Source organism: Cydia amplana, chromosome 8, assembly GCF_948474715.1.
Source record: "Cydia amplana chromosome 8, ilCydAmpl1.1, whole genome shotgun sequence".
Lineage (NCBI taxonomy): Eukaryota > Metazoa > Arthropoda > Insecta > Lepidoptera > Tortricidae > Cydia > Cydia amplana.
The window spans coordinates 12,383,957-12,408,195 of NC_086076.1; the positions used below are offsets into that span (position 1 = coordinate 12,383,957).

General features: G+C 37.1%; 2 protein-coding genes and 1 long non-coding RNA gene across 3 annotated transcripts in view; 1 reads left to right on the forward strand and 2 right to left on the reverse strand.

The window, feature by feature from the left end:
* Positions 1–568: 568 nt before the first annotated feature.
* The window catches only part of LOC134650362 (uncharacterized), a 265,217-nt gene continuing 241,546 nt past the window's right edge, over positions 569–24,239 (reverse strand). The window contains exon 3 of the long non-coding RNA XR_010097040.1: positions 569–782. This is a non-coding gene — a long non-coding RNA (uncharacterized LOC134650362). The remainder of the gene's footprint in view (positions 783–24,239) is intronic.
* LOC134650221 (uncharacterized) lies at positions 9,642–19,638 on the forward strand. Its single transcript, XM_063505163.1, has 4 exons — positions 9,642–9,937; positions 10,080–11,204; positions 17,304–17,403; positions 19,477–19,638. The coding sequence occupies exons 1-4, from the start codon at positions 9,929–9,931 to the stop codon at positions 19,581–19,583; spliced, it is 1,341 nt and encodes a 446-aa protein (XP_063361233.1). The 5' UTR covers positions 9,642–9,928; the 3' UTR covers positions 19,584–19,638.
* Positions 21,727–24,239, reverse strand: part of LOC134650260 (peroxisome biogenesis factor 2) — a 149,657-nt gene continuing 147,144 nt past the window's right edge. Inside the window, exons 2-6 of the mRNA XM_063505216.1 lie at positions 23,746–23,803; positions 23,573–23,650; positions 22,938–23,363; positions 22,445–22,666; positions 21,727–21,868 (exon numbers count right to left, since the gene is read on the reverse strand). Coding sequence (XP_063361286.1) covers positions 21,785–21,868; positions 22,445–22,666; positions 22,938–23,363; positions 23,573–23,650; positions 23,746–23,778 — 843 coding nt within the window. The 5' untranslated portion in view covers positions 23,779–23,803 and the 3' untranslated portion in view covers positions 21,727–21,784. The remainder of the gene's footprint in view (positions 21,869–22,444; positions 22,667–22,937; positions 23,364–23,572; positions 23,651–23,745; positions 23,804–24,239) is intronic.

The following is a 24,239-nucleotide window of genomic DNA, read 5'->3' on the forward strand; positions in this document are numbered from 1 at the left end:
AGGGATATCGAAATTTGAATTTCGCACCTTTTTTAGGGTTCCGTACCCAAAGGGTAAAAACGGGACCCTATTACTAAGACTCCGCTGTCCGTCACCAGGCTGTATCTCACGAACCGTGATAGCTAGACAGTTGAAATTTTCACAAATGATGTATTTCTGTTGCCGCTATAACAACAAATACTAAAAACAGAATAAAATAAAGATTTAAGTGGGGCTCCCATACAACAAACGTGATTTTTGACCGAAGTTAAGCAACGTCGGGCGGGGTCAGTACCTACTTGGATGGGTGACCGTTTTTTTGCTTGTTTTGCTCTATTTTTTGTTGATGGTGCGGAACCCTCCGTGCGCGAGTCCGACTCGCACTTGGTCGGTTTTTTTACTGACAAGATTTGCTTGATCAGCTATAAATAAAAACCGGCCAAGTGCGAGTCGGACTCGCGCTCCAAGGGTTCCGTACATTACACAATTTTTAACAATGTATTTTTTCATGTGAAACGTGAGTGAAATGTCTATAAAAGCGGCCAAGTGCGAGTCGGACTCGCCCATGAAGGGTTCCGTATTTAGGGGATTTATGACGTATTAAAAAAAAAACTACTTACTAGATCTCGTTCAAACCAATTTTCGGTGGAAGTTTGCATGGTAATGTACATCATATATTTTTTTTTTGTTTTATCATTCTCTTATTTTAGAAGTTACAGGGGGGGGGGGGACACATTTTACCACACTTTGGAAGTGTCTCTCGCGCAAACTATTCAGTTTAGAAAAAAAATGATATTAGAAACCTATCCATAGATACCCCACACGTATGGGTTTGATGAAAAAAATTTTTTTGAGATTCAGTTCTAAGTATGGGGAACCCCAAAAATTTATTGTTTTTTTTTCTATTTTTGTATGAAAATCTTAATGCGGTTCACAGAATACATCTACGTACCAAGTTTCAACAGTATAGTTCTTATAGTTTCGGAAAAAAGTGGCTGTGACATACGGACGGACAGACAGACGGACAGACAGACATGACGAATCTATAAGGGTTCCGTTTTTTGCCATTTGGCTACGGAACCCTAAAAATGGTCCCCGTGTCTTCATAAATTATGGTTCTCGGAAGACTGCCAGCGTTACCTCTTTGGATGGCCGGTCTTATTCTTTGGCCGAATTATCTGCCCAAAGTTAATAATATATGTTTATATGTCTCTGAATGGATTTGGAAGAAATTTAGTAGGTACACGAGTATACCTACCTGAAATAATATGTAAGTAACCTAAGTTTTCAACAAAGTGTAAGCTAAGTTATCCCAGCAACCTAAAAATTTGAAATCGGGATTAAAAGTTAGAATGGGAATAGGATCAATAGGATAATACACAGACGAAGTCGCGGGCCGAAGCTAATTTAGGTTATATATGAGTATGAACCGCAGATCTCGTTTGCCGATTAGTTGCTCAATATCCATCAGTCAGTGGCACGTCCGATCCACGTTCCAGATACGCTTGTCCTGTCCTAGCACTAGCACACGCGTCTCGTGTGAAAACCAACCCTGATACACGGTGGATGGTGGATTTAGTGAAAGTATTTCACTAAATCCACCATTCGACCCTTCTGATATCTAAACGATTCGACCAGAGGCGTATATTCAGATTTTTTTTATGATACCAATATGATGTCAATCCCAAGGCGTCTGTCTTTATAATCTGAATAGGCCTTCGGGTATGTTGTGATACTGAGAAGATGTCACAACTTAGGCTTGCCAGTATAAGTGCGTCCTTCGTAACGCACAATTGTTGCTGATATTGAGGTCTCAGTTTATCCTGGTTTGTCTAAGCCAAAGACTTGGTAAGTAATGGGAATAGAGCCTGCACTTGTGTCAGCTATCTTAACAATAAAATTAATAATGTAACCTCTAAATAATGGCAAATCTGATACAGATCAAATAGCTCTATTAAATTTAAATAGACTGACTTGCATTACTGATAAGGATAATTTGTTTGTCGTATGTATGTATTTGTCTATTTAAGTGACACGTTTTGGTCGCATTAGTACAGTGGTTCCTAACCTGGGGGTAATTACCCCCGTGGGGGTAAAACTGGTATTTTACGGGGGTAATAAGCTAACCTAATATAACAACACAACAAACGTACACGTTTTATTTTTTATTACCATTGGGCAGGGCCGGATTAACCCTAAGGCAGAGTAGGCAACTGCGTATGGGCCCCGCCTCGGCTAGGGGGCCCCGCGCGCGCCAAATAAAAATATTTGTTTCATATGGTCAAAAAAAAAATGTATGGTACCTAATATCCAATATCAGTTTCTCAGACACACAATCATTAGATGATTATGTAAATTATGTTATTTTGGGCTTGTTAAGTAATGTGGAGATTGCTGAGCTCGACCTTCAGCCAAAAGTGAGGCTACCTCAATTTTTGGTTTGTCTTCCAAATCTCCTCTTCTTCAGCTTAGCCTTTGGTCTCGCTGCGCCAAGCTCGGCCTGCGGTCTCGCTTTTTAATACAATGGACATTCGTTGGCGTCTGTGCTCCAGCAGAGCTTGTCCTGAAGCACGGCTTTGACCTCGCATGAAAGCTCGCCTCACTAGGGAACTTCGAATTTTTAGGGCCGGCCCGGCCTTTCTAACATGCTCTCATAATTTTTTTCCAATAAAATTCGCGCTCGCTACGCTCGCGTTTTTTGCTGGTTGGCCCTGTACCTACATGGTAGCTTAACTGGTCAATGAATACATGGAAAATCATCATTAGTAGTTTAATTTTAGTCATGTGGCTCAACATATGGTCTTACGGTCGGACAATCGCTGTTCAGCCTCGCAAAATATTTAACTACCTAGCGAAAAACACATCGCTCGGCTTGTTCGGATCGGCTCAACCGACACCTGAAGGTTGAAATTAAAACCGAAAACTTACTTCCCTATACTGAACAATATGTATGCAGAATTGACTATAAGGGGGCCCCGAGCATTGCACTGCCTAGGGGCCCCGACACGCTTAATCCGGCCCTGCCATTGGGAGGAGGGGTAAAATCAGGTTCCCTAGTTTGTCATAGGGGTAACCGGACTGAAAAGGTTAGGAACCACTGCATTAGTAGGTACCTATAGTATTTAATTAGTGCAAGTAGGTACTTAACCAGTAGCTAAGTAACGTGACAAGTACAAAACGGCATATTGCTCGGATAAATATATCCTAAATTACCTATATGAGTGAGTATCTATAATGTAATGTCTGATTAATATTAACTACCTACATAAAAGTAATGCAAAATAAGAAGAAACGTATTTTGTTTTTACACGTGTGTATCAATTTGTAAAAAAAATACGTAGGTACTTAAAAAGTAAAAAATAAACTTGAAATAAATTTGTCAGTATTCCGATTTGTCCTCGTCCGATCTCAATCATACTAATAGGTACCTAGTAATACATATCACAAACAAAGTAAGTTTATATGGATTTATAATATTAAACATTAAGATGTTAGCCCTGAATTCCTTTATGTAAATAACAAATGTGAGAATTTCGTAGATTTAAGAAAATTATTTATTTATTTATTCCATCGTATATACCTACATAAGTACCTACATAGTTAAATTTTGATTCGGATTTGGTGCATTAACAAAGTGCAAGTATTGACTTATTAATTACACTTGTCTAACTGAAGCAAAATAACATGTGCATATTATTCTAAAGAACCGACAATTCGGTTGTCTTCTGACATTTGAATAAAGTATTACAAATGACCTAACACCATATATGGTAGGTACTTACAGTTTACACTTAGTGTCCTTTACCCAGAAAAGGACAAGTCTCTATGCATATGCAACCATTCAAATACTTTACGCATCGTTCCGTTCTAATTTCAAAATATAAGGTAAGTAAGTACCCAGACTGGTACCCAGGTACCTAAATTAAATAAGTTTGCCCAGACATGTAGTTTGATATACAGTACAGTGGATTTGATATACATAAACAGATTTTTAAGGTATTAACACCTAACAGTCTATATCAACATTATCAACTAAATTACAGACAACCAAAGAAATTTTCATGTTTCACGTGTCCGAATGCAAATTTGCTGTAATACATATGATTATAAATTATAAGTTATGTCACGATGCACGTGGACTGCAAATTTCTCGAACTGGAACGTTTGAGCTTTTCAATTTCGATTAGGCGTAGACTAGGAAGAACAGCTTGCGACAGAGCTGGATTAATCGCTAATCATGGGTGTCGGTCCAATGAGCTGGTTGCATGTTGATTAAACTTACAAGATAACCGCTGGACAGTTTACAAAAGCATGTGTAAATTTGTATTAACTTTACAGCGCCTAATGGCCAGCGCGGAGCGTGAAATGAGGCATTTGACTGGAATGAAGCTTGCCATGCTTGAATATTAACGATAATTAACGCTTAATTATGAGGAACTACCTAACCTAACGATTTTATTCATATTTATAGTTGGTCAAACCAAATTTGTCAGTAAATAAGAACAAAAAAACTATACTCATCCTTTTCTTTTGAGTGCTAGTACTAGTTTAAGACAAAGATAATTTGATTCTCTTTGTCTATGTTTGAAATGAGACAGTCCTTTGACAAACTATAGATAATATGTATTCTTATGCCTATTCCAAATTTTTCTTCGCTGTTTATGATTTATTATTAGCCATTTATGGAAATGACCGTGACATGAACTCGCAGACTACTTACAGACTACATTAACTAAATACGTATACATAATTACGTGGTAGAAGCGCTGGTGGCCTAGCGGTAAGAACGTGCGACTTGCAATCCGTAGGTCGCAGGCTCAAAGGGCGATTGTGCACTACAATGAATTTTACTGTCCGGCAGTCCGAGTTTTTACGGTCCGATATGGCACGCCATTAAATGTATATAGTAGCTTGTGCACTAGACGTAATTTTACCGTCCGACATTTTACTTTTCCCCATTCCGGACAGTTTTTTTCCGGTCCGAGATGACAGCCATGAAAAACGTGTTTATGCTTGTGCACTGCGTCTGGAATTAGTATAATTCATGACTTGGCCGAGCGGGGGCGGGCCTCTCTTTTAGTAAAAAGACGGACAAGTGCACAAGCCAATCATCCGTTTTTTTTCATGACAATGCGCCGCACCTGCGAGTAAAAAGACGGACAAGTGCACAAGCCAACCATCCGATTTTTTCATGAATGCCATATCGGACCATGAAAACTCAGACTGCCGGACAGTAAAATTCATTGTAGTGCACAATCGCCCAAACCCCGGCTCCTACCAATGAGTTTTTCGGAACCTATGTACGAAATATCATTTGATATTTACCAGTCGCTTTTCGGTGAAGGAAAACATCATGAGGAAACCGAACTAATTCCAATAAGGGCCTAGTTTACCCTATGGGTTGGAGGTCAGATGGCAGTCGCTTTCGTAAAAACTAGTGCCCACGCCAATTCCTGGGATTAGTTGCCAAGCGGACCCCAGGCTCCCATGAACCGTGGCAAAATGCCGTGACAACGCGAGGAAGATGTCGATAACATAATTAGGTACGTGGTACTTAAAATATTTGAAAATACGTACCTCCCAAAGCTTTATACAGTGAAATTACATACAATACTTAGTTAGCTGTAACTAAACTATTTATGTGTTGTGTGATATAATTAATTGTAACTTTGTGACAAAACTTGTAAGTCAAGAAACGTGGGTAGATGAATGAGGCAGGTACTTAGATCTTTTACTAAGTTGCAATATAGCATCAGTATAGTGACATGTGATAAACTAGGTACTTATTTTTCATCTAGATCTAGATTTATGTAATCTGTATTTATGTAGTGGCTTAAACTTAGATACATGCTCTCAAGTTCATATTGAAGAAGTGTGTCAGTACAGAAAAGCTTCAATGCGCTTATGGATTAAACACCTTACAAGGGCTCATTACTCAGCTAATACCAACTAGCACTTATACTTACATTCATTATGTAATCAGGACTCTGTGCTGTCAGTTGTACTTAAAGTACTTTAATATTTTCAATTCAGTTTAATCGCGACCGCGAAGATATCAAAGCGGGCTGATGAGGTCAGTAACGCGATTGAAAGGTTTCCTCCTTTAATTAATTTGATAGCTCCGACCTCGCCGAACACAATAAATTGTCCCAATCGCTGTGCGAACCTCGCACCAAATTACGTAAAGCCGTAAATGGTTTTTTTTCTTAAGAGTACTTTAGAAAGACTCGATAATTGGAACACATCTATTAACAATCAGGTTTGTATAGCTCGTGGGGCTGCACTCGTATGTCGCACAATTAGAAGTCCGATGGCGAATCTATATCACGGTGACCGGGCCTTATCTCCTAATCAGCGAATTGCAAATTTTATTACTGTCTCTGCAACACTTCGATAGCGAGCCTCATAATTAACATTGCCGGTCTCATGCAGGTATAATGTACGATATAATGCACTTAATACCGATATATTATGTAAGTAGTCTAAGCTACGGTTAGCACCATAAGATTGAATAATAAACTAAACCCGGGAGCCTGTTTGACTCGAAAAAGTTACCCACAGATAGTAATGTTATGGCTACAGTAAATAAAGCTGTCAAAGGAAGGCAAAACATTACCAAGAATTTCAAACATAAACATACAAGCACACATAAAAAGTTAATTATAATAAATGTATATATAAATCAAACTCAATGCGATTCGAGTAGTTACTTGAAGGCTGCTATTAAATAAGTTTTATCCGTAACCTACGAAATTCTTGTACATTTGGTAATATCCGCTTCTCTGCTCCAATTCAATTAACACAAACGCGCCAACACCATTTGAATGGTTTTAGCCATTCAAACGGCGGCGAGTCGGCGGCCCAGCTAATGTGTTCCGAGTCCTTCCACAAGCATGCGTGGGGTGTCGTAATTTACATGTAAGCTGTAAAGAGCTTAGGGGCTTGCAGCCTTGTGCAAGGCGCCGCCAAACCTCTTTTAAACGACGTAAATTGCCGACTGGAACATGTGCGTTCGGCTGTTAGGAAACTGTCTCACTATAACAAGATAGATTTTCACAATCCTGTTGGTGAACCTTAATAAAAAAATAAAAAAATAAAATAAATAAAAATAATCCTTACAAAGCTTTCAGTTGCGCAACTAGTTTTCATGCAAACAGTAATCTTAAATAAATGAATGAAAAGAACAATTAGTCGATGAGATTAATCTCGTTTTTCCCTAATTAGTTTGAACTTGACGTGGGAATACGTAGCTCCAAGCCCTTAGCAGATTAATTGATAATAACCTTTTATCTCGAGCGAGCTCTAATGAATTGTGTGCGACTGTCATATAGAGCGACCTCCGATCTCACAGCAGATGAAGTAACTGATACCTATGCAGCAACAGTGATTACCGGATTAAATTCGTAGGTAGGTACATTGATGAAATAAAAGATTTTTTTTTATTAATAAGTATTGATTTGTTTTTGCAACTGTCACGTTCAATTTTGAATCAATAATAGTTACAATATTGGTATTATAAAAATAATAAAAACCCATGAAAGATTCATACAAAATCTGGTTCATAGGCCATTTCCATTCCCAGCTCCTTCATACGTTAGTCTTAAAATAAACATTTAAAGACTGTGGCATCTTACTCGTATTTCAAAAAGTAAAAAAGTGTAAGTGCGAATGGATCTTACAAAACCCATCTGTTTTATGCCACTTTCCCTCTACACAAATAAAAATAGATATCATTAGACCTAGCATCCATAATATTGCAGTCCCGCATATTTGTACTCATGATACTTATTCTACGATTAGCAATTAAACTTGTAATTTCGTACCTAAATCAATGAAATTCAATGGTCCCGTGTGGAGTGGTGTGAGACCTTACTTATCAATAAAAAAAACAACGAGTTGCACTCCGGGAGTGCCGATAGAAGTGAAAACTCAATGACTAGTCCAAAATGTCTGCAGCACTATGTATAATTGACTCATCTATTGAAAAACTTTAGTTCCGAAGTTGCTGGCCAGTGAGCTTAAATTTGTAGCGTTAATTGTTTAAAATTCGAATAGAAATTGTAAAGTTACCCTGCAGACCTCGCATCTAAATATATTTGATCATGATATTTTGAGTTTTATTCACCAGTACTAGAGTTCACTTTTGTTAGCGATTTCATCAAGATGTAGCTTTATTGAATTATATTTGAGTGATATAAAGTTATAATGTAACTGTGAGATCCTCATATTTCAGCCCGTACAAGATTAGAACCTTTTTCGTGTAATGTCATTGAGTTATTCTTTATTGATTTAAATGCCATCTAAATGAGTGGCCATCTAAACCTTACGGTCACGTGATCGCCTTACGCTGTCTCGAGTTTATCATTTTTTCCCCACCTCAAAAAGTGCCCAGCGCCGCTAAAGAAGTTTTCACTTCAAAAAATAGCAATTACATAAACTCCTATGACATAACAAATGGTGACGAACTGATGATTCACACTCGTATAGGTACTGTAAGCATAGGCTAGCTAGATCTGGGCTATAATCGCGAAAATCGAAGTTCGTCACTTGCGGGCATTTTTCTCTGTCACTCTAATTATGTACATTTAAACTTTTTAACAGCATGACACCTACTCCACCAACTTAAATGTAATGCAACTTGTAAAATAAGTAGTTGGTGGTTATAATTAATATGTACCTATGTTATGTATACACAAATCGGTCCGCATTAATGTCTAATCAAAAGGGATTAGGATAATGTGAGCGTATTAAATTCTCCGCACCCGTATTAGCAAACGTAATATAAATAAGTCACTTTATTACTTATACCTGCGAACTATAAATGTCGCACACATTGCATACTACTCATATGTTCTTAAATCGTAGGTAATAACCTAGTTTTCATATCCACGTTAAATGTAATTATTAGGTTTATTATATGCCGAATGCGCTGGCAGGAATGATATAGGTATGCAAAGCAGTGCGTGTCGATACAGAAATAAGGCGAGGTTGTAGGACCAAGCCAAGCACGACTTTACTTGACCACCCTCATTGTAACACAAAAGTGTATTTAAGAGGAAAGTAGACCACCGGGCTTTTTGAAAAATAACCCGAAATATATTCGAGTAAAATGTTGCTTGTGCTTGTGCTTCGTAAATCAGACTAGACGCGAAGGGATTTATTGCCGCAAAAACATTCAGTTAATTTTATAATTCCCAGTTTACTCTTTCAAAATGCAAACAGTTCTTTTAAAAATAATTAAAAGCGGACTTGGTCTCATCGTTTTTATTTTATATTTTCCTGAAATAAACTTACTGAGATTCTAAACTTTTTAATTTGTCCATTTTCGCAGATTTTGGGACACTCCTATTTAATAGGATTATTAGGATTAGATTGACAGTATGCTAAGCTAAGTAAAAAATAGGAGACATTTTTTATAATCCAGGGAAGAAAAAGGGGTCTATATTTGTATGGAGATGACAGTCCACTATCCTCTTATTGCACCTATATAAACACTAGCCCTTTTTATGCCTTATTGCAGCATAACTTAGATACAAATTGATTGTTAACAAGTACAATGATTTAATTAACGAAATGCCAAATCCATGCCTCGATAATGATGACAAAGGACGTACTTAAAGTTTATTGAAGGACTTTGTTGACCTATGACCCGTGTTGGAGCCCGGTCGGGCTGCGCGCTTGTGTGTTGTGCTAGGTCGGCGGTCGGCGCGCACCGCGCGCTCGGCCGCGCCCACCGGCGCAAGCGAACGTGAAAAAGTATGACCCGTTCTTACACATATGAGATCGCTATATAAGTCTATGCCGACTCATTTTGCTCTCATTTCGGCTCACGCTCAACTTTGGCCAATACATCAATATTTTTGGCGCAACAGCTAATTTTTTATGAAATACAAAATTTGTATGATATAAATTTTAGGTAAATTTTACCACTGAGAAGAAAAAAAACGAAATGAATACGGTAAGCTGGATTTCAAAAAATGATATATAGTCCTTTTAAATAGAATATTGCCAAAAATATTACTGACCTAGTCCTGAATGCAGAATAGTTGACACACATAAAGTGTTTCTTTTGTCCCTTCAAGTGATTTTTTTTATTGCAGGTAATATTGGCGGTCGCATTGACGCTTACGAGTGTGTGCGCGTATCACGATCCGGATCTTAACTACCACTTAAGCCAATTGCAAGCCGCTCCGAACCGTGACAACGGCCACACTGGCTCCGGTCCCGGATACTCGTATCTGCCACCAGCCGTTCAGCTCACCACTTCTGGAGTAAAAGTGGCCGGTCCTGTAGTCTCGCAACAAGTATTCTCAGCCCCTGCGTATCAGTATTCTGGATCTAGCAGCTATCAAGCGGGAGCTGCATACCAAGCCGCAGCAGGATATCAAGCTGGAGCAGCCTATCAAGTTTCTGCACCCATTCAACAGCAACTTACGCCGGCATTTCAAACCTCATCGCTGGTTTCGCACGCAAATGCTGCTCCTGCATACTCAGCCCAAAGAGAATTTCACGGCTACGCCACTTCCGCCGGCCTGTCTGCGGCAGCATCTTCTGGGAAAACAGTGACACCTCTCGCAACGTACGCTCAGGCGCCCATCATTGCCAAAGTGACAGCAGCTCCGCTGATTGCCAGATTTACATTGGCTGCGCCCAAAAATAACTTTGTGTCTCAGAACTTAGTGTCGCAACAAGCGTCATACGCTGCCGGGTCAGCAGAAGCGTACAGTTCGGAGGAGACGGCTAGCCCAGTCGTGGCGCAGGTGTATGCGGCTCCATCTGCTGGGTACGCGACATCGCCCGCCCTAAGACAACAGTCTCCCCAACTTTTTGAGCCGTCACGATACACGGTAGCGCAACCTGCTGTATCTCAGTATAGAGCAGCCCCGATTTCTGGATTGACGGCCGTCGCGCCGGTGGTCTCACAATACCGAGCGCCAGTGATAGCTCAATACCAGTCTGCTCAGCTCGCCCCTGCTGTATCCCAGTACGCTGCACCAGCAGTTGCCCATGTCGCGCCTGCAGTGACCCAGTTCGCTGCTCCAGCCATCTCCCAGCACGCGGGTCAATCGGTGGCGTACTCCACGTCGTCCATCAGCCATCACTCCGGCGGCAGCATAGCGCAGTACGCCGCGGCGCCGGTGGCCGTCAACCACAACATCGCCGTGGCCGCTCCAGCGAGGATCGCTCATGTCAAAAATGTTCACACGGACTTCCTGCAGAATTATGTAAGTTCTTACAATTTTTCCTTATTTCGTAGGTAGCGATCTTTTAAATCTTCAGTACCACTAACAATAGACATGCATTTTTAAGAGTTTCATCCATGTTTTTTATGCACTGTACAGTCCTAATTAAAGTCCTCTTTTTTTATTCTCGAAAAATTATTATTCTAAATTAATAATTATGTTTTATAAAATTTTATTCTATAAAACATAAAACATATTAAGTATTCCTTGTTAAATATAGTATGCTACGGTCAGCAATTACATATGGAAAATAATGTCAGACAAATGTCCACCTCTAGCAGCATGGCAGATGCGAACCCTTTTCATCGCGTTTTTCATCACTTTTTCACACATTTCTGACGTTATCTCAGCGACAGTGTTTCGAATATTTTGTTTTAATTGCTGAAGGTTCGTTGGCCTATTAGCATAGACACGTCCCTTTAGATAGCCCCACAGAAAAAAGTCAGGAGCTGTTAAATCAGGCGATCTTGGGGGCCAGTCAATGTCACCGTTTCTCGAAATTAATCGACCGGGAAACGTTATTTTTAATGTTTCTATTGTTTTTAATGATTAAAACAGGTTGTTCCGTCGTAAAACGCTCCATAATAAATTTGCCGTATCTACACAAACTAATTTTCATGCAATAACTGTCATATTTACCGCCAAAATAAAATGGCGGCAAAAAAAAGTTGTATACCTCTAAGTTGGCCACCCTGTATCTTCAATTTACGCATAATCGAAATCAAAAAAATTAACCATCAATAATCGCTGCTATTTGTCGTTGTCGAAGTGTTTGCAATTATATCAAGTAGGTGGATCTCTCCAATTAGCCAAATCTCCCTCACCGGTTAATCTGCCACATATCAGCATCTTATGATTGATAGAATATGTTACACGGCATAAAATGCACCTAATCACCGCGTCCCGGATTACAGCACACATGATATTACTTCATATCCCGGCTAATAGGTGGCGTAACAGATTTGATCGACTTCATTTGACTCCCAGGACGAGTTTTGTGCACGTCAAAATCTTGACCAATTAGGTACCCCGTACCGCAACGGTAGCAAATTGTGCAATGTACCTACAGAGGACCTACTGATTTACTTTTGCCTCCTAATAATGTTAGTCACTATGTTTGTTCTACTAAATTAATATGTGTAAAAAGTTATCATCATTACGGGGTAGCTTCTAATGGTCTAGTTACCCAATTTGGTACAACGTCCAAAATTCTAGAAGTGTCGTCTCGGTTTTTTTTAGCCACTAATCACGGTTAATTTAATCATTCCAAGCTACGCTACACGGGGTAGGCAGAGGCGATCCCTATTCTCTTTATTCGGTATTTTTTTATTAGTTTGTCTGGACAAAGAATACCACCAGTTGTTTGCCATAAATTTGGACCTTACCTGGTTACATACAATTAGATACATTCAATTATTCCATAGAAATAATGTGATATATAATCGATCATGTAATTCGTCCTACTCAACACTGAAACAAATTACATTTTGGTTTATTATTGTTAATTCTTCAATCGATCAAGCGCCGCCTCGCAAGGTTGAAATTAGCACACAATACACTACAGGCGTGCATCGATCTTTATTTCAATAAATCAGTCACAATTCAAATTTATCTCTCATTCATTGTTCATATTATTGTTTCTCTAATGTTTCCTTTATGATTATCACTTTCATTAAATCAAGTGAATGCATTAAATCAAAATAGTTCCTCTTTTATTAATTAGTGCCTGCATCAATAATTAACTAAATGGGTAAAACGCTATGTCGAACCATCAAAATTAAAGATTACTATCCATTGATATATATAAACAAACACTCGTACACATGCAGTTCACAAATAAAAGTAATATATATGTTAAAAGAGGCATAGCTATCTGTAAGTTTCAGAGTAACTCATCTCTGTATAATTTGTATCTACCAATATATAGATTAAGAAACATAACGAAACTGGGTCCTGTAACACAGGGTTTCCTAGATCAGGACACAGGGACGTGTTTTACTGTATGTATAAATTTATACAATAAACATTTTTCATTTTCATTGATGTGTCAAAATCTATATATATAAATGCAAGTGTCCTGATGGACGACTAATTCATCAACGCAGAGCCGAAACTACAAAAGATAGAAAGTTGAAATTTGCACACCAGGTTACAATTATAAAGTGTACAAGAGATAAGAAGCGATTTTGATAAATTCCACCCCTAAGGGGATGAGAGTTTGTATGGGATTCAAGTTTTATTTTATGCTAGTTAATACATATTTACAAACCGTTCGTCGTTGCTTTATACGTTCGGACTAAATTCAAGTTTTTTAACGTGCGTGGTGCACAAAACCGTTGTTCCGTAAATATTAAACAATCCTAAGTTAAAATTCAACTTGTTTTAATGGCAGTCCGTGACATGACGACCATATGGCGATTCTAGTGAAAAGCCTGTAAACTGTCGAATTTTGCTAATGGATAGTAATTGTCATCTTAGAAACTTGAGTTGACAATTGACATGTCATGTTGAGTTGTCATGACTAAATACGACACAAGATTTGCTATGTTACGGATTGTCAAAAAACTAAACGGAATATTACTTCAGTTTACAGATGTGCAAGTTGCGGAAAGTTTCCATAAAATTCTATAAATTCTCGGAAATTTCATGAAACTTTCACTAGGAAATATGGGAAATTTAAATTTAAAATTGGAAAGTTTCAATTCTCATACAAAAATGTAAGAAATTTTCCGAATTTTTCCTACGTTAAATTTCCGAAGCATTTCGCAATTTTTGAAAGTTTCCTTATGCACATCAGTACTTCAGTTAAATACAGTGTTGAAATCGTTCCGACGCATCTCACAAAAACGTTTTATAGAGACTTAAGTTGACAGAAGTTGAACTTATTTCATTTTCGAATTAGGACTATGGCCGCTTGGAAAGTACAAACAATATACTGCAAATTTTATTTCAACTATAAAAGTCGAGACAACAGGCAGTTCTCGTTACAATTCCCGCTTATGCGTAACCAATGTGCTTTTCTTGGTTTTTGTAGGTACTTAATCGTGAGCCCATGTGGGAGTTCGATTATACAATTCCAATATTTCCGAATTTCCGATTGTCAATGGTACCACATCCCAATACAGTTTGAATATATTTTAAAACATAGAAAACGTACCTTAATAACGTGCCCTAACGGCAAACCTAACTCCGGCATTTTCAAGTCAATCCTGAAGAAAAATCAGCTTCGTTCAGGTTTCAAGAATATTATCCTAGACAAATATACCTAGGTTAAATTACACACCTTACCATATGTGTACTCTGCCCTATTTGTAAAACATCTGTGCAAAAACTAAGGTCAAAGAACTAGAACTTCAATTCCGAAGCCGTGTTTTTTTGTCATACTAAAGACATCAACTAGCTCAAGTTCGGGTTGCATCATAACAGCAAAACAACTATCGTGACTTTAAAACAAAAAGGTCCCAACGGCCATGGAAACTTATTAGGAATTTCAACGTTATCTAACACTTCACAAGACTTGTTTCTCAATGTGACTTTTAGATTTAGTATGTTTACCCCGTGTCTAATTACTTGTTCTTCATATAAGTAGGTACCTCACCAAAATATCGGGTATGGTTTAAGTAGTAAATCAACTTACGAAAACTTTTCACAATAACATACATGAATGCGATAGCCATGTATGTATTTCATTGCCAGTAAGTGTCAAATATCGAAATTGATATCATGCAATAATATTACTTGTTTATGATACCAAAACGCAATAGCATGTTCAAATTTTACTATAATGCCGCTTTATTAAATAAATATTATGAATAAAACATAAACGTTGCGTGAAACTACCAAACAAATTGTGCCAGTAAATTGGAAGACTCGAAAGTCTTAAATACTTCGTTCGTATCGAGTCACATTTATTCACATTAAAAAAGTAATCGATGTTTCGTACTTTTCCGTACCTACTTTTTTAATCGTGACATTTTACTTTAGTCTTTGACAATCAGCTTAATTAACTCTCTTAACTAACATGACACAAGGCCTTATTAAACGACTACAATTAATTTGTCGGTAAAAAAAATTACAATGTAATCCTATTAAGTGCTAAGCGCGCGCTTATCTTCAATTACGTTCGAGACTAAGCATAATGTAACTAATGTCTGGTAGTATCAATAAAGTAATGGAAGTGGCAGCTATTAGGCACATTACAAGTATTACAACGATGTTATCTTATACGGATACATACCTATTCTATAAAAAGTGATCAAGTTCTAGAGCATTGAAAAACCAGACAAATGATAACGTCTAATACTGCTGGCATATTAAAGACTGTATCGTTTATTATAAATACAGATAAAACCTGGTCTAACTGTTGACGTGTGTATTATTTTGTATTACTATGTTCTTAAGGTATAATCTGGGGGTATTTTTAAGCCACATCTGATATAAGAAGGTTTTACATTTATTTTATTTTAGGGACTTTATGATGATTTCAATAACGTCTAGCAAATTTAATTTGGACAAGCCTTATTTTAAGCTTAATTTGAGACTATTTCACCGATTCCTTGGTACGATTTAAAGAAACAAAAGGTTAATATGCTGCCAAAATATGTCATCTAAGTGTCCTTTTCATGATTGCTCAATTGAACATCCACAGAATAAATGTGGTGAATTTTAATTTTTACATGAAAACGACTTTTTATGCAACATTTTGGATTCCCGTCAATTTCTGACGCAAGGGAAAGGAGGGAAACAGCTAAAAGAATCTACCGAAATCCAAAACCTAACGGACATTCATGGCGTTGAACCATGGCTAGAGCAGGTCGATAGAAACGCTCAATGATGGTAATATTGTATACCAAAGTCGGGGTTGTCGTAAGTAACATACCATGTTCTCTAAAAGGCCACCATGCACAGATCCAAAACTTTTTTCCAACTAAAAGAAATTATTAAACTATGCCCAGATGTTTCGCTTTACGAATGATGCGTAATTGCTGTTTACATAGTACGATTTTTTTGTGTAATATCTCGTCTTGTTCCCAAACCGCAAATTTTTTTGTAGTATTTGTCCACAATCGTTGTTGGTACTCGGGAGGATTACGTAAATATTGTCCAAACCATATGCTTTACGTCGATCTCCCAGGACGAAATGTTACTTATTATTAAAGCACTAATTAAACTATGTGTAATTTTTAAATAAAAATATAATACCAGAAAATACGGCTAAGTAAAGTTGTATTTATAATAAACGATACAGTCCTTATACCTTTATACGTTGTGGGTACATATTATTAAATAAAGGAAATCGAGAATTATCTCATCATGCAGATATATAGTTACTGAATGAATTAAAATATTGCGAAAAAGGAGTAAGTAGGTGTGAATTCTAACTAATTAGGTACAGTATCACACACTTCAGTCGAGTTTTCCGTTTTTAGAGCCGTAAAATGTGGTAGAGTCCGTCTAAGTTAACTTTGCACTGACTTGAATAGAATAAAGTGAGGAACTCCCTATATTTCCATATAAATTTGACATTAATGATCACATTGCCACACTTTGTCATTGCTATTGACATGCAGAGTTAACTTGGTCCGATTCTAGCCCTTTTACCACACCATAGTTACGATCAGTTAAGCAACTTTTATTTCTCAATTAATGAACAATTCTTTGACAGGTGGGTCAGGTGTCAGGTAGTGTGATGGTCAGGCTTATAACCAATTAGTGCCAATAAGAAACATAAATGATAATTTGATTGCCAAGTAACAATCTGCAGCGCATGGTTGTGGTTTACGAAAGCCCGATTAAACTTTAACTGGCATTCCCACGGCATTATCCGAGATGGATTGTGGATCGAAATGCGCAGGCGGCCTGAGTAAGCCTGCCTAACCTCGCTCGCGCTTTTCACGCATCTTAAATATGTTTTATTTGTTTGCCAGCATGCCCTTCATTGCAATTAGTATGCCGGATCTTGATTGTCAATAATTCAGACAATATAACAGAACAGACAATATAACTTCTATAGCTTTTACTAATTTAGCCCATATGGTAGGAACCTTACGAATACTGATGATAGTTAATAATTTTTCGCAGGACGCGCATCCTCGCTACGCGTTCGAGTACGCCGTCAACGACCCGCACACCGGTGACATCAAGCACCAGAAAGAACAACGCGACGGAGAAGTCGTCAAGGGTAACGTTATTTTATAAAATAACCACAGACTTGTCATTCTCGCGCTCGCGCTTGACAGACAGCTGAAGTGTGCGAAAGGGAAGCCATCACGTATATGAACATCGCATGAGTGCGAAAGAGTCAGACTACAAATGAGAAAACGTGACCATTTTTGAGTTTGACGACGGCCGCGGACGGCCAAGAGCGTATCACCGTAATTTTCAATTTGAAAAATATACACAAATTCGGAAGAAAACTATTTGATAAAGTAATACAATGAAGATAGTGTCTTGTAGTGTACCGGATTTCAGTGTCACGGGGCCAAATAAACCTAGCAAATACTCATTTCAGAGGAATAATGATATTCCGAGCGAAATTTTCTTATCGATATTTTGTCAAATTAACAGCATAAAAAGTGTAAGAAGCCGGTTTATACAGTTGATTATAAGTTTTTCTTCCTTTGTGTGCTAATATTTTATCATATTACTCAATAATTTAAAATATTTTGTGTAAAAACATAAACTGTTACTTTACGCTAGGGCTTGACAAAATGTTCAGATGACAGTATCGATAACTTGTCGCCCTTGTCGGTATATTAATATAGCTGGTCAACCAAATCTTGTCAGTAAAAAAAGGCGCGAAATTCAAATTTTCTATGGGACGATATTCCTTCGCGCCTACATTTTTCAAATTTGCCGCCTTTTTCTACTGTCAAGATCTGGTTGACCAAGATAAAGATAAGATAAGATAAGATAAAAGATAGTTTATTCAAGTAGGCATAATTACAATGCGCTTATGAACGTCAAATAAAGCTAGGTAGACCGGCTCCAACCCTACACCTCTGCCCCGAGAAGATTTAAATCCCCCCTCAATTGGAGGAGGGTATCCCATTATGGGACCGGCAACAAACTCGGCGAGTATAGCTATGTAATCATTTCTTCACAAGACATAATTAAGATATTAACCTTTATAACCGACTTCAAATAATAACGATTGTTATAAGTACCTACCATTTTGAAGGTGCAGATGTTTAGCAGTAAATTTAAACTTCACTTTCCAACACAGTAAGAGTTAGACTAAGATAAGGCTGTAATTATTTTGATAGCACACGCAGTGCAGGTGTTATTTTATACATCATAATGTCGTAGAATTTTAACGTTTAAAATAACACATTTGAAAAAGTAGTCGATAAAGCAATCAAACACCGACAGATTATTAATATGTTGTAACATGACATCACTATTTTTGATCTCACATAGACAATTTACGCACACACTTGCATTTCATTTTTGGTCGCACTTTTGAAGATTGACAGTTGTTCTTGTCTATTCTAATTCTATGAAAATAACGGTGACAGTCGTTACAGGACGCCTTCAGAGTTAGAATACGCCGAAAGGTTTTATATTTCATGCACCCATACCTATCTAGCTATTGGAGCCATAGACTAGGAATCCTCTAGACGGAGTTTAGAGCAATTATTTCATGAAACCGATCCTGCCAAAAATACTGGGGTGCGGGGGACGAGGTGAGCGAGTCCCGTGCCGTGATTGGTCCGTTCAAAGACACGGACGTCACACAAAGACACTTTGACTCGAAGATGGAGTAAAACTACCGTATATATTTGTGGCAGAGGGGGTAGGGCTACTAATATGCTCAGTGTAGAGGATGTCTTGTCTGTGCTTGGAGCCAACCTGAAGCACTTTCCTAAAAGAAGTGTTGGTATGTTTCTCATACTGCGTTCTTAACTTAAAACGAAATTATTAGTCGATGACCCTTATGTCCGTCCCGTCCAGTCAATCGCGATTTCTACTATTCAGATTAAATGAGCATTGATGTGATGATATAATATGACAATTGTGATAATGATACCCATTGATGATTAGATTACCTATATTAATGACATGACAGAATGTATAAAGCATCTACCTACGCTTTAAATGTGCTGATTGAGATGTGATGATATTGATGATTTGTTTATATTAATGACAGAAAACATTTAAAGCGTAGGCGGATACATTTATACGATCCTTCTAAATTGCCGCCTTCGGCGCAATGTGTCATCAATTCTGTCGATAAGTGTGTCTCGTTATCCAGGTCAGTACTCGCTGGTGGAGCCGGACGGGTCCGTGCGCACCGTCGACTACGTAGCCGACTGGGAGACCGGTTTCCACGCCAACGTGCGCAATGACAGACACCACTAGTGCCCTAAATGGACGATGGGGATTACGTCAATGGATTTCAATAACAGTGCAACCCAGGAACGCTATTTACAGAACTTTCCGTGTACTAGCAGTTAAACTAGAGGCGTATGAGTAGGTGTACCAGAGTCACATCTAATTAAGTATATCCATAGGTAACTATTTTACGTTTGAAGCTTACTTCCTTATAGGTTCTTCTGAAGTGAACGTTCACTTCCGCTCTGCAAGAAATGGGAAATAGGCACAGGAGCACCTATTTAAGCGCCTAAGATTCCTGACGTCCAAATACGCAAAGTGGTTGAGTATGACTAATATGAGTACCTTAGCTCTAATCGCTGTGCCAGAGAGTACATGTATTTTTCAGTCCCTGCGAATAAAATTGTAACGAACAGTTAGTTTAAATTTTCACTTTATATTGTTAACTTAGCATCTAAAAAAACTTAAATTAATAACATAAGTGCAATGTAACAGTAGTATGTATGATGACTTTTAGAAATTGTTAAAATTTCCTGTGTGAAAATTTCGTGGTCCGAAACCGTGAATCAAAAATTATGGGCTTATTGATTTTTTTTTGTATTAGGTAAGTAGGTATGCTAGATTTCCTTTTTAATTAAGGATTTTATGTGGATAGGCTTGTGCCATAACTTTTGGCCTCTTCCAAAACAGGACGCGCCAGCTTTTTATTTATAAATAGCATTTCCGAAGCTAATCAATCAGTAGGTACCGAACTAATCAATTGACATGGCCGCAATGTTTGTTTTAATTTATAATTAATATACATTGCGTGTACGCAATAAGCACACATGTCGTTTCTACTTGAGAAATAAGTCTGTAACCAAATCGAAATTTTAAGGTGCCGTGGGTTCAGAGACCGGAGTACCGCTTTTTTAGATCATAATACGGTTGACAAAAAGATGCTCGTGCGTTGTAGGGGTCTAGGGGATATTACATGGAGGTACTACATCTATCCATCCACCACCTTTCTGCTAAGAGGGACAAAAAAGGTACATGTTGTTTCCCTGTCCCTCCACCTCCAGCAGGAAGATAACAGAAAGTGTGCGGCAAAAGGATAGATGTAATAGGTAACCCTTTACGGAATCCCGCTATGCTATGTATTCATTGATTTTTATTTAATATTTTTACCATATCGAGGCGCATTATCCGGAGTTCCATTGAATTCGTAATTTTGCAATCCTAAACTCAAGCACAAGCCTCGGAACCGGTTTTTTCTTCATACAAAAAATACCGGTATTATATTACGTTCTTTTTCGTTCTTTGATTTATTATTTCATTTTTAATGGGACAATCTAATAATATGAAGTTGTTACCTAAATACATGATTCAGTCCTACGTAAAGAGCATAAAATAATTAGAAATATTGGGCTATTTTGGGTTTTACAAAAAAACCAGTTCCGAGCCCTGCTCAAGCAATCCAAACTAAAACGTTATTTTCTCAAGTTATTCTAATAGTGACCTAGTTTAAATGTGCTCTATAGTTAGTAAGTAATTTAATAAGTTTTGTATGTGTATCTCATGTAAGTATTATTTTTATACATAGTGTAATGCGTACGAAGATAACGATAGAATAAAACAGCATTTTATAAACAAAATACATATATTGTACAAATTATAAACAATAAACAAATTTATATTACCATTTGGTTTTATAACAAGCCACCAATACTGTCCCCATAACAAAAACAAAATTAAATAAATGATTTTGAAACATTGACTTATTACGTCGTAAAAGCAGGCCTTACGGGCACTACGAAGTGGTTCGTTGGTGGGTAAATCGCGGTTGTGCACATATTCGTTGGTGCGCATGTTCGCTCGCCATTGTCACCACTTTACTTTTCAAATCTTTGTTTTGAAAATGGAATTTTTAAGGAATTTTAATTGAAAATGTGGTGTTCCTCCTACACTTTGATGACAGCTGTCTAAATTAAATTAATAGTTATTGACAGCAGTTGAATGAACCTAATAGTTATATTAGTTACTTATATTTTACAGATATCACAGATAAAAACCAATTATACAGTTTTTACTTAATTACGTGGTAACAAAGTGCAAACGTATTACGATATATTTGGCCACATTAGCCGTTACTACCTATTTGATGCTTACTACCTTACTTGTAATTACTTCTACAGCTGTTACATATTGATACCTCCACCTCATAAATGAATAAAATGTTAATTTCTTATTTATGCCATTGTAAATCTATTTATCTCCTTTCCTTTGTAATAGCACTTAGGACACGCGAAGTCTGGATCTAGCATTTTATTGGTCTGAAAAAAGAAAGAGGGAAACTATTAAAACACTTGTCCAAATTATATTCATAAGTATATAAAATTCACAAATTTTGCATCATGACGTGCTTGAACTACCTATTTATTTGTAGGTTTCTGACGGGTTTCTCCAGTGGGGCGCCACTGAAGGATTGCCTTTTGTACAAATATGAAACCAAAGTTAAATTGGCAATTTGAATGTCACTTAGGCGTACAGTAAATACCTTGCTATAAAAATTTGGAACTTTCGTAAAATTAAGTTTAAATATTGCATGTTACAAAAATATATGTAAGGTTTCTGGATTAGGTAGAAATGATCCCTTTTCTTGTTTATTTATTTTGAATAATTTATAAATCAAGCAACTTGGCAACTAAATTTCGTAATAACAGCAATCAAATGTAGTGTTAATTGTACAGAAAACGAATTTGTTTTCCATGTCACTTCATAACATATCAGAGTGACAATAAATATGAAAGCCATGAGAAAAGCACATTCTTGTCAGTATTACAATTAAATTGGCTGGAATCAAATTGTTTGCCTGTACATAATCAAAAAGAGCACAAAGGCAATCTCACCGATAGGCAATAATAGCAGAAGATATGTGAGCAGCCCATGGTATGAGGTAAAACAGGTCTGGTAGAGCAACAGGCGCATACAGTGAGATGGGTCATAAGGGGTGGCCCTGGCTTTAGCACTGGGTTCACATGCTGCCGCCACCACACATACTTCAATATGTTGCTGAGTCGTCTTCTGAGACCAAAAATGTTCATCAAAGATATGATGGTGCCTATTAGTTCCTGAAAAAAGATGCAGGGGCTTTTGATAAAATATATTAAAAAGATAAGAAGTAAAGTGTATTAAGCCAAGCACTTAATGGTCAAACATACCTAATGTTTTACTTTATGTAACATCTCAGAAAATTATTTTACTGCACTAGGTTTTGAAATGCAGGTGGTAAATAGGTATACTACACATACATTTTGTACACTTTATATACTTTGTATGATAGTATTATTTATTGACAAATTATGGTATAACAACAAACAAAAAATAGTTAAAAATACTTACAATAAAATTATGCCACAGAAGTTCTCTTGTCCATGAAAAATCAGTCAAGTCCTCTCTTGTAAGCTTATCAGCCGTCAACTCCAAACCCAAAATAAAATCTATGAGCACTGGATATTTGCCACTTCTTATAAACCTTAGAAAATTTAAAATGTCCCCAAACAACTGAAATGTTTCTAACTGGTGCACAAAATTCTGTACTTTACTATTAGAAGTCCAACTGTATATAGCTCTATCTTTTAAATATTTTAATCCAATTGTGTACCCGTAATACCAGTAAAGTTTGGACTTGGAGAAGTTATTAGTGTTATATTTCAATGAAAGCATTTTTTGTCCAAAAGTGCATTTGTTGTCATAGACTGAATATTTGAATATCCATGTTCGGAGAAGTAGTTCTAATTCTGGTAGTACTGGTTGCAGAATACCTGGCTGAAAACATTATATTAATTTCCTATAGTAAAATTCTAAGTTCTAATTTAACAAAATGTGCCATTCTCAACCATAAGGGTACTTAGTGTCGGTTGTCAATGAGGCGCTATATATTCATATAGCTTCAATTTGAAATCAACCTTATCAACAACCAACAATGTGGTAGATACCTTTTGGTTGAAACCTCACAAATGTAAGACCTCACAAACCTCTAAATATTTTGTAGCATTAAATAGTTGTTGTTTGAGCAGCCCTTCCAGCTGCTCATCTAACTGGCCCGCGTCCAACTAGAATGTAAACAATACAATACACTCTTTGCACTGGAGCTTGGAGAATAAACATTGTTCAAGAATATTACTGTCGATATTTTTTGTATAGGTACCTGTGTCACACGAGGAATGTAACTTATAGCCATTTCTTAAGTGTCGAATCTATCATATCTCCCTTAAAATTTGTTTTGTCTGAAAGATAAGATGTTATACTTAAACAACCTACTTTAAAAAAATACGATAAATCAGGCGCAAACTTTATTAAATTTCATTTTATTTTTATCTGTCAGTGGTATCAAAACTAATAATCTGTTCGGCATAACCATTAAAACGCTGGCAGTATGCATCACTCAACAGAAAAAATAATAATTTTATAGTTGGTCAAACCAAATTATCAGTAAATAAGGACAAAAGAAACTATACTCATCCTTTTCTTTTGGGTGCTAATACTAGTGTAAGAGAAAGATAGTATGATTCACTCTGCTATGTTTGAAATGAAACAGTCCTTTGACAAACTATTAGTTTTGATACCACTGACAGATAAAAATAAAATGAAATTTAATAAAGTTTGCGCCTGATTTATCGTATAGACAACCAACCAATGGGT

What these genes read in the sequence shown, in the direction of transcription:
- LOC134650221 (XM_063505163.1), top strand. An exon ending in CGGACTTCCTGCAGAATTAT is followed by an intron (nt 11,205 to 17,303) that starts GTAAGTTCTTAC and finishes AATTTTTCGCAG; the next exon opens with GACGCGCATCCTCGCTACGC. An exon ending in CGACGGAGAAGTCGTCAAGG is followed by an intron (nt 17,404 to 19,476) that starts GTAACGTTATTT and finishes CTCGTTATCCAG; the next exon opens with GTCAGTACTCGCTGGTGGAG.